Source organism: Mytilus edulis, chromosome 12 (assembly GCF_963676685.1).
Source record: "Mytilus edulis chromosome 12, xbMytEdul2.2, whole genome shotgun sequence".
Taxonomy (NCBI): Eukaryota; Metazoa; Mollusca; class Bivalvia; order Mytilida; family Mytilidae; genus Mytilus; species Mytilus edulis.
In genome coordinates, this window is record NC_092355.1 from 9,416,196 (window position 1) to 9,428,361 (window position 12,166).

Below are 12,166 nucleotides of genomic sequence, written 5' to 3' on the forward strand. Positions count from 1 at the left end.
TCTACCATAATATTCTGTATGGCTATGAATCTCATTGCTCAAGCGAAATTAATAGACAATAACAATCAAAACCAAGGAGTAAACAAAGACTCACAAAACCAAAGGACATTTACATCAACAGTTATAAATAATAATTAAGAAACAACACGAACTCCACTAAAAACCGGAGTGAAATCAGGTGCTCCGGATCATACCTTGAGTCACAATTCTATCATTCACAAAGTGAATGATATTCCGCAACAACCTTTATGGGCCATTAGTCTTTTCATTGTAAATTGAGTAAATGTCAATTAAACATAACCTAACAACTCCTTAAGTTTGATATAAGAATATTTGATATGAGTGCCAATGAGACAACTCTCCATCCAAGTCACTAATTAAAAAAGAAAACCATTATCACAATTACATGTAAAAGTGTTGCCACAACATAGACCCTTGGTTACCACCGAACAGCAAGCTATAAAGGACCCGAAATGTTTAGTGTATAACCATTCAAACACGAAAACCAATGGTCGAATTATATAAAACACCAGAAACGAGAAACACTTATGAACCCCAACAACAAACAACACCACTGAACATCAGGTCAGTCCCCGAGGGTATCATCAGCTCAGTAGTCAGTGCTTCGGTACTGACATGATTAAACAAACTTTACTAAAATTGTCCGTTTATAAATTTTGAAATTATTATGAAACTAAGGTTTCAACTCCCTCAGGCAAAGTTGGCCTTAGATGAATTTGGCTATTTATTTTAGGTATTTTTATCATATAGCTCTTCAACGATTTTCGGTACTTATACATCTTCGGATTTCAAATGTTTGGCTTTGAGCGTGCCTGATGAAGGTAAATCCAGAAAAGCGCTTCGGACGCAATAAATTATTAAACGTGTTGTTCTATATTTTTCCAGACTTCCTGGTTGATCAAGATATAAAACTTTAGAAATATATTAATTTGATATATCCAGAATCAAATTCTACTCAGATTTAGAAATTTAAAAAATAGACCAATGAAGAATGTAAAATTTTTCTGTCTACTTTATTCATACTGTTTAATATTCTGTGCCTGTATCAAGTCAGGTTTAATGTGTTTACGCTTTTGATTTTGCCATATGATAAAAAAGTATTTGAAATTTTCTTTGTTTCAGTATATTTGCTGTGTTGGTCTTTGTTATTGTTTTTTGTTAAATTCATGGTATTGTCTTTTTGAATTGTTCCTTTTTAACTTCGCTTTACATTCTTTGTAACAATGAACAATATTTTTAAAGAACATGGCATTCCAGGCATGTCAGTAAATAGTTATCAAAAGTACCAGGATTATAATTTTATACGCCAGACGCGCGTTTCGTCTACATAAGACTCATCAGTGACGCTCAGATCAAAATAGTTAAAAAGCCAAAAAAATACAAAGTTGAAGAGCATTGATGATAAAAAATTCCCAAAAGTTGTGCCAAATATGGCTAAGGTAATCTACTCCTGGGGTAAGAAAATCCTTAGTTTTTCGAAAAATTCTGTAAACAGAAAATTTGTAAAAATGACCATATAATTGATATTCGTGTCAACACCGAAGTGCTGACTACTGGGCTGTGTGTTTTATGTAGAGAACCAAATGACATAAAACAGGTATTAGCATTACATTACTAAAAATAAATATAAACAGTTTTTTGAAAAGTGATTCAAATTACCAAAGAATAATCCTCTGTTCCTACTGGTGGATAAGAAAATTATACTGTCATTATCACACTACAGCAGAATTGACAAAATAACCAAGCTCAAACACGAAAACAGTATAAAAAAAATTAACACTAGTACATGGCTACATCTTCGGCATAAATCAAATCACACACATGATATACAACAAAATTCATAAAAGAGAGAATCAAAACAGAATACAATCACAAACGCATGCAGGAATGAAACTATACACAATGGTATAAACTACCACATCACAGTGACTTTATCACAAACCATAAAACAAAACAGAAACACTAGAAAAAAAGAATCAATTATGTGTTGTGATTGCCAATTGAGACAACGCTTCACATAAGACCAAATGATACAGAAATGAACAATTATTGAATAACGGTAAACGTACTCGTGATTGCAACATTTTCATACGACACCGCAAAATTTTTTTTGGGATCATATATTGGTATATGTTGTCGTCGTTTCCAGACAATTACTTGTTTTAAGTGTATGGAACTCTCTGAAATTGTTCTACAAGGTTCCATGCTAAAAGGAAAAGGCTTGGATCGAATGTGGTGGTAATTTTTACAAGGGGGGTTTCAGAAAGTTTTTTTTTGGGGGGGCAAACTTTTTAAGGGGTTAATTTTTTGTTATTTTTTTTTCAAAATTTCAATTTGTAAGAAACAGACATTTGTTTTGTGTCAGAAATTCATATAATGTCAAAAATTTGATCACAATCCAAATTTAGACAGTATCAAACTTGAATATTGTGTCCAAATTTCCCCCAACTGTTCAGGGTTCAATCTCTGCGGTCTTCTCATTCTGCGCTCGACGAGGCATTTTATTTTTCATATGAATCACTTCAGCGACACCACTTGGAACCTTTGGTAAAACTGCTTATAATCAGTGTATCACCTTGAGATGCTTATAGATTGAATAGTACAATGTATATACAAAGTTACGGTACCTTTGATAACTATTTACACCACTGGGTCGAAGCCACTGCTGGTGGACATTTCGTCCCCGAGAGTATCACCAACCTAGTAGTCAACATCTCGGTATGAGACATGAATATCAATAATGTGGTCATTTTTATAAATTTCCTGTTTAGAAAACTTTGAATTTTTCGAAAAACTAAGGATTTTCTTATCCCAGGCATAGATTACCTTAGCCGTATTTGGCACAACTTTTTGGAATTTTGGACCCTTAATGCTCTTCAACTTTGTACTTGTTTGGCTGTATAATTTTGACTACTTCTTGCACTGTAAATGAACTATGTGATTATCAGATCTACCTGTGTATGTAAACATGGTGAACCACGTGAGGAGTCCTTAACGTTGATACTGCATCCACAAAGTGTCATAGGAAGAGGATTGCACTGCTTAGCGCCGAGGTCATGGATGTAAATTTAGGTTGCGTTGCATGTTTACTGTACTATCTATATTCTCAGATCCACTTGGAGTTCCATTATGGTACATATATAAGAAGAATCCAACCTATATATTATGCTTGAGGTGATTCAAGGACGAAATTCAAATGAAAATTCTAAGTAACCTGATACTATATCTCCTTATTATAAAATTTACTTAAGTACGAAGTTGAAGAGCATTTAGTACCAAAGAGCTAAAGGTTTTGCCAAATTTGCTTAAGTGTTTTATTTACAACCACTGGGTCGATGCCACTGCTGGTGTAGTTTTTATTTCCCGAGGGTATCACCAGCCAAGTAGTCAGCACTACTGTGATGACATGAATTATCATTTATAAATTAGCTTTTTACAAAACTGCATTTTTGAAAAACTAAGGGTTTTCTTCCTCAGGAATTGATTACCTTATCTGTATTTGGCAAACCAATTAGGAATTTTTGGTCCTCAACGCTCTTCAACTACGTTCTTTATTTGGCCTTTAATATGTTTCGATTCAAGTGTTACTGATAAGTCTTTTGTAGACGGAACCAGAAGAAAAGTAAATAGCATTCATCAGACTCTCACATGTGATTTCTGGGAAATGTATGATATATGAAAATGATAATTGATATGGGTTTTGAAAGATTGTTCAGTAAAGTTGTGTTTCAACTTCCTTTAAGATGAACGTAGACAAGTGTTTTACACTTTTTATCTACAAAATCAGCTTATATGCTTAAATATCCGGAAATATGTTTTAATGATGAAAAACACGAGAACTCAACTCATCTGTTCGCGCGATTAAAGATCTTTAGATACACAAATAAGCGTCTGATCTTAGAATGTACCAGTTGTCCTATCCATGATTGTTTACCTTTGACTGCGTGCGGAGTCGCACAATGTGTAATGCATGAATAAACAGAATGTTGCATTATCTTTCTTTGGTGTAGCATACATATCGCTATTATCGTTTTGTGTATATATTGTAATATCAATGCCATTTAAAGCTTTCTTCACCATGCATAACAATGTTTTTTTTTATTATTGTTGTAGGCCGTACGGTAACTAACAATAATACTTCAAATTAATGTGCTGTCCTCTATAAGTAGTTGTCATATTGGAGGGCGTTGATTAGTTAACTATAATATGAAAACGTAACATGTCTGACATAAAAGAGTGCTATTTGCAAATGACTTGTCAAGTTCAAAACAACAAGAACTACTAAATGCATTTGACATATAATATTACTATTATTGGGAAATATATAAACACAGGAAACTTCCACTCACATCAATTTCACTGAATTTTAATAAACTTTGAATCTCACGTGAAATGCACATACATTTCACCAAAAACGAGCTCTTACGTGACGTTCACGTTACAACTCATAAAATAAAGTAATTCAAATTACACCTAAGTTTTCAAATTTATCGTTATCTTGAGTAATGATTCATTAACATTGTGTTTCGATTTCCTTGTAATTATATTTATACAAGTGTTAAGCAGTTTGTTAAGTGACCACCTATCCTTGATATAGTACGAACGACATCAGATAGCATCAATACGAGAATTTTTAATATTTTCATCGGGAAGTTTTTTCTCCATTTGTTCCAGTTTCCCTAAACTCCTACGTTTAATCATTCAAGTAATAGTGTGAGGAATCAAGTGAACATCGGGCGGTCTGCGATAAAAGGTGAGATATTCATTTTTGATTAAATCATTCTTAGCAAGAGAGGTTAACAAAAACCTGTCGATGCAACTAGTGTTTTCATACGAACAAAATTAGATAGCCTCAGTACAAGTAATTACAATATTTTCATAAAGAAACTTGGTTATTTTATTTCAGTTTCTCTAAACCCCAACGGTAAATCGTTCAAGTAATAATGTGAAGCTTCAGGTAAACACCAATCGGCCAAGTGATAAAAAGGTAAAACATTTTATTTTTGATAAAACCTTCTTACCAAGAGGCGTAAAAAACCCTGTCGACTTAACTTGTGTTTTCATACGAACAAAATCAAGTAAAAGTGCGAAGCAAAAAGTGAATATTAAGCGGCCCTGTGATAAAACATAAGACATTCAATTTTGATAAAACATTCTTAGGAAGAGACAGATAAAATTCGCAATTTGTGTTTGCATACGAACAATATCAGATAGCATCATTACAAGTAATTACAATATTTTCATAAAGAAACTTGGTTATCTTCATTTCAGTTTCCCTAAACTCCAACAGTTAATCGTTCAAGTAATAATGGGAGACTTCAGGTGAACACCAAGCGGCCAAGTGATAAAAAGGTAAGACATTTATTTTTGATGAAACCTTCTTAGCAAGAGACATGTAAAATTCGCAATTTTTGTTTGCATACGAACAAAATCAGATAGCATCATTACAAGTAATTACAATATTTTCATCAGGAAATTTTGATTTCTTTGTTTCAGTTTCCCTAAACTCCAAAGTTTGATCCGTCAATTATTATGTGAGGCAACAAGTGAACACCAAGAGGCCCAGTTATAAAAGGTAGGACATTTTATTTTTGATAAAACATTCTTAGCAGAACGTTTACCCCTTCGACGCCACTGTGTCGATCTTTCTGAACTTCAAGGGAATGTCTCAGTCTATGTTGTTACCTTGATCCGTTTCTTAATAGTCGATTTACTAAAAGTAAACATCGATATCCTTCAATAACCATAACATATCAGACAACAAATAGGTGTTCATTGTATCATCTAATTATCAATACATGTATTGCAACATTAATTAATGTTAACGTATCACTATCAAATGATTTGAAGACAAAACGTATTTGTTATAAGGTGTATTTCTTATCTTCCTTACATTTGGTGCTGGTGCTTGGACACGTTTGTAGTCCACTGTTATTAAAACATTCCTTGAACTATTAATAAATATCTGATGTTAAACTAAAACTAAAAAAAAAACTGCGTTCGTGCAACTCATTATTTAGTTTTCTATATGGAGTTTTGTGTAGTATTGTCTGTTATTTTTTTCATACATGGCGTTGTCAGTTTATTTTTGACTTATGAATTTAACTTTTCCTTTGATATCTTTCGGCTCTCTTATACAGGTATCATGAACAAAAACAGCAGGAACCAAAATGATTCGGATGATGAAAATCTTTTTGGCTTAAACAAAACATACTGGGAAATATACGGAGTAAAACGTTTTCCATACCGGGGAAAGCGTACGTTTACACCATTACTTTACCAATCATTAGATGGAGGAATGGTGATCTCAAATGATGTTTTTGGACTAACTGTAAGTCAGTTTGAACAAATGTATAAAGCTTGTTTAGAAAGAAGGAAAACAAAAGAACAGTGGATAATAAACATTAGATATCCAGACAAATCATCTAAAGAATATCTGGAATATTTAGAGAACTGTACAGACTGTAATAAAGGTAATACATGTGTTTTAATACTAAAGACATGGTTTTGATATTATGGTAGCCCAGACGCATTTATACAAAGGATAACACGATTTTTCTCGAAAACCAATTTAAAAGACAAATTACCATATTAAGAAGACAAGCAGACATCACTATTTACACAGACAGGAAAAGAAAAAAGTCAATGCCATGATAAAAAATGACAACTACAAACAGCCCATATTAGGACTAAGGATGTGGACATGACAAACAAACAACACCATAAACAAAATTGAAAGCACAAAGACTATGACAACACACATTGGTAATAAGTCGCTTTTAATATTTACACTGTTATACCTGATGTAGGAAATTGACAAAATTGATATAAATAATTTTGAGGAATCCGTTCAAACGTCTTCCTTAAGGTAGCACAATACAAAGATTTTTCATCCCCAATCAGACATCTTTAAACTGATGTAATTCCACTCATCTTTCTTTAAATTTTATATATGAGGTACCAAAAGAAAGAAGAAGGATTAATCTTTCAAATTGTGATAATTTCATTATGACATAATTATTACATCATTAATTGTTATGTAATTAGTTGCCATCTATTGATGTCTATACTTGAATGAATTTAGCTTCTTTGTTATTCATAGCATCCCAAAATATTTTATAGATTCTTGCACTACACAGTTTGACCTCCCAAACTGTGTCTCAGATTTTTCCTATTTTATTTCATTCTCTCATATATCTTCAATGAAGTTTGCAACTTCAATTCATAAGAGACCACTAAATTCAATTTGGGAATGCTATGAAGAACAAAGAAGCTAAATTCATTCAAGTGTGGACATCACAATATAGCAACTTATTACATAATAATTAATTATGTAATAATTATGTCATAATGAAATTATCACAATTTGAAAGATTAATCTTTCTTCTTTCTTTTGGTACCTCATTTATAAAATATAACGAAGGATGAAATGAATTACATCAGTTTAAAGTTGTCTGATTAGGAGTGACAAAATCTTTGTATTGTGCTACCTTAAACGAAACAGGCTAAATATAAATAATGATATCGAAGCTAAAGGTTGTTGGAACATACAATGAAAAAGTATAATAGTAAGTCCAATATTTAAATCTGATAAAAAAATATTTATTTTTGTAAGATTCAAAAAATGAGTCGAGTGCCACAATAACCTGAGATGTAAGTGCACTCAATAATTAGAATTTCTGTAAAGTCATGACAATACTCTTTATAGAATAGATGCGTCTAAATCTCTATTCTAAATGTATTTACTCAAAAGAGCTCAAACATAATATTGTAGAGAATTTTTTTTTTAAATCATTGTGCTTTGACTAATCAAATAGTTAATAAACAGCATCAAGGATACTTCAAAGCAAAACTTAAAAAAAAAATGACAGTAACTTAATATTTGTGAAAACTAGGCCCCGATTGCAAGTAAGAAATTTCCAACATGGTTAATATTGCTAAATTGTTTGTTAATTTTAATACCTGGCTTTACATTTACAACGCTAGATGTTCCTTGCGTCAGCATCACTAGCAGTGACGCTATGCACATAATGATAGTTCTAGGAAGATCATGCTATATGTACGAATGTAATTTTACGTTTGATTATACATTAGTTAATACGTATGTTTTTGTTATAGACAATTTACGTTGGATTGACCCGATGGAGAAACACTTATACGAAAACTTAGTACAAATAGTTGGTACTGAAATAGATATACGAAAGAGACAACGACTATTCATCATACAAGATATGATCGCCAATTCATCAGGTTTAACTAACTATACAAAAATAGCAAGTGGTAGTTTAGCAGAAGGAATTGATTTACCAGGCAGTGACATAGATATAATGTACGTACTCAATTACATCAACGTAATACCGAATGTAAAAGACATATCAAAACAAACAAATAACATGAATAATGCACAATTATATGTTATGGACATAGATATTATGCATCCGGGATTCACCAGGCTCCGATCGGTGGCAAGAAAAAATGGAAAATATGTAATTGAAACATGTTCTAATTGTTCATCCGGTTCGTGTGAGAGTTATTGTCTATCTTCAAAAAAGTTTCTTGATGATTTCATTACAAGTTTTGTCGAAAAGCAGAAGTGTGTACACGGCCCATGTATATCAGACGCAACACAGACAGTTGATTTTGCATTTTGCATACGAAGTAAGTTTATACCTTCTAACGCAATTCCATGGGCATCACGTCATCGATGGCAATGGCCTCCTAATTGTGTCATTAACCAGATTATAAATTATGGGTGCTTGTTAGTACCTATAGGACCTAAGATTTTATCAAATAATGAATCATTATGGAGAGTGTCTTTCTCTGAAGCAGAAAAATTACTTGTACATTCATTTAATTTCACTCAATTTTTATGTTACGGACTACTCAAATTAACACTTAAGCATATCATTAATACAAACGACAAAGTAAAAGATTTATTGTGCTCTTATTTTTTAAAGACGGCTTTATTCTGGGTTTCGGAAGAAGTGGATATCAATACATTTCAATTATCTCAAATATATTATTGTTTTTCCACCTGTCTTGAAAAAATGATATCATGGGTAAAGCTGTGTTACTGTCCGAACTATTTTATACCTGAGCATAACATGTTCGTAGGAAAGATCGATCAAAGTAACAACACGATGCTTTTATGTGTTCTTAAGAGTTTACAATGTGGAGGGATCGATGGATTGCTACATAATTTGTTTCCGCTTGACAATACATATAACGGTGTATTACGTACAACGAATGAATCTCCGTTCATTGATTTAGACTTTTTACTTTACAGAAATATTTGTCCAACGAACGACGCGTTACCAAAACGCATTTCAAGTTATTATAAAGCCCTTTTACGTATTGAATATTACCTAAATTCCGAATTGTCTACATTTATTATTGACGCATGTAAATGTTATATAAATTTCATCAGCCGAGAAATAGCACATCTGCTACCACAAATAAATGCAAAAGGTTACACGTACCACATACACAAACTGTATTATACACTTTTCCGACGCATTATAAAGACGAATGCTGTATCCGGTTGGTTGTTATACGCGTCGTTTTATTATGTAACGGGACAGTTTAATGTAACACTCAAAATAACAGATTATGTTCTATCACGCTATTCACCGGATTTGATGGTGATAGATTCTTCTGATGTCGACAATAAAATCTCGAAAAATAAATACAAACATAACGTACATACTTCAATGTCACTCAATGAAAGGCTGACAATAGCCACTGCATGCCATGTCAATTATAGACCGAATTCTTCATTAATACCAGAAGAACTAAAGCTTGAGGTAAAATGCAATTTAATGAATATACTACCGAATGCAATGTGCTATTGTCTTAGATTTCTATGTAATCATCATCTTGGTGATACATCCAACAGACAACAGACATTACGAGATTTATATATAGCAGTGCAAGAAAATGGGAGTCGATCCGAAAATACAGAGTCTAATGCATTAACAATACTTGGAGTATGTTTTGATATATCCGGTGATAAAGATATGGCTTATGAGTGTTATTATGAAGCTTTGCAATGTAACGCGTATGTATGTCCTTCAGCAGAAGCACGGATATCAAAACTATTTGACATTTAAAATGAACTTTTAGCATTGACAAGAAATAGAGACTGCTGAGATATAGCATATTTACGGATTTAGATACAATCTATCTGTGTTAGCTAATGAGTTATTTAAGTTTATCATAAAAGTAATAGAATGTTGTTGAGCGTATTGAGCTTATTTGTGGTCGGAATATCAAATATGGATATAACTTATATAAAAAATAATTGATGAAATAACATAGAAATGCAACTCTATCATGTCTATATCTGTTTGTATAACTTCGATGATAAATTCATAAATCATTGAGGTACTAACTAAACACATCTTCCAATAGTAGAGGTTAACATATCAATTGGCTAATATAAATGGGTCTTCAACAGAGCGATATATTCCTGCACCCGGAGGCGTGCTTAAGCTTGTCCTCAAACAAAAATGTGTACTACTTTCAGTGATCACGGACGCCATACTAAACTCCGAAAGATAGAAATGAACTAATATGAAACATCATACTAGAGTAACAAAGGCCTGAGGCTCCTGACTTTGGACAGACGCCGGGGTTACATGGAAGCATGATATCTCAACTATCCCATTATACCTCTAGCCAATGTAGAAAAAACAAACACATAGCCGCAATTCGCACAGTAACACTAAGTATAAAAGAAGTCTGAGTCCGATGTCAGAACAGGTAACAAAAGAAACTAAACCAAATGACAATGATGCATAAATTAACAAAGCACTATAAGAGGTTACTGACATGCCAGCTCCAGACATCAGTTAAACTTATTGAAATATTATGCTTTCATCATATGAAAATCAAGCACAATCCCTCCCATGAAGGGTTTAGTTCCGTACCATCATAAAAGAGGGACGAAAGATACCAGAGGGACATTCAAACCTATAAATCGAAAATACATAACAACGCCAAGGCTAAAAATGAAAAAAAGACTAACAGACAAACAATAGTACACATGACACAACATATAAAATTAAAAATAAACAAAACAAACACAACTCAAAACTGGGGGTGATTTCAGGTGTTCCGGAAGGGTAAGCAGATCCTGCTTCATATGTCACATCCGTCGTGTTGCACCTGTTATAACAAATTCGGTAAATAGTCTAATTCGGCAGGTCATATTCATAAAAGGGAAGGAGATTGTAGTAACGACGTAAGGAGCATATCCGATATCGTCTTTGAAACGGTTATTCCCTGAAAGATATGAGATAACCCGTATCATGTCAAAATCTGGTTTTAGATTGGATGTGTTTATTTCCCATGCAAAGTCCCTATATCTAAATAATTATTAAAGGGTTTGTTAGCTTTTGACGTTTAAGGAAACTAAAACATTAGGGGAAACACAACTTTCTGGTTCATGAACTGTACTTGTCCAGATCATATAGTCTATTGTTTATTTTTAAACAAAGTGATCTACTTGTCATGTGTTCTAAACAAGAATGAAATTGAACCAGAATTTAAATGAAAATTTTCCAAAACTAACTTCCTTTTTAGGTTAAATCACAAATTGACCAGTGTTCTATTGAAAATACTTCCAATTCAATTCAAGTTTTTCAGTTAAAGGAAATTGTTTATGTCAAACGTTTGATGTTAGTGAAACATTATTGAGTGAGAGGACGTCAGTAAATAAAACATTTCAAGTGGAAATATAAGTCTCCTTAGTCAATCTCCATAGACGACAAGTATACATGTTTAGCTCTCAAAGGTCTCCGGAAGGCTTTTAACAGTAATGAAAAGTAATGAAACAAAATTTGAATGTATAGCAAATCTATACATTAACAATGTCACTAATGAACATAATTTAAACCACTTTTTAAACGTTGATGTTATCATAAGCAAATCTGTTATTATCGGGAAGCACTTTCAAATGCATTGCACCAACCTCCCTGAATCTTATCCAATGCAATGATATTTTCATAGATGAAAATTGTCTGGGGAATTGTACGGCAAAGATAAAGACCGACTAGTCTGTTATTTCTGGTTCAGATTATATATTGTTGCTTGATAAAATGTAATGCAAAGATTCAGACAGACATGTCTGTCATATGGGATACAT

The 12,166-nt window shown here is 32.7% G+C and overlaps 1 protein-coding gene across 1 annotated transcript; it reads left to right on the forward strand.

Annotated features, from left to right (window-relative positions):
* Window positions 1–8,770: 8,770 nt before the first annotated feature.
* LOC139499009 (uncharacterized) lies at window positions 8,771–10,158 on the forward strand. Its single transcript, XM_071287665.1, has one exon. It carries the CDS (start codon window positions 9,069–9,071, stop codon window positions 10,128–10,130), a length of 1,062 nt encoding a protein of 353 aa, XP_071143766.1. The 5' UTR covers window positions 8,771–9,068; the 3' UTR covers window positions 10,131–10,158.
* Window positions 10,159–12,166: the final 2,008 nt, after the last annotated feature.

Excerpts from the sequence above, each read along its gene's own strand:
- LOC139499009 (XM_071287665.1), top strand. The coding sequence starts at position 9,069 with ATGATATCATGGGTAAAGCTGTGTTACTGTCCGAACTATTTTATACCT.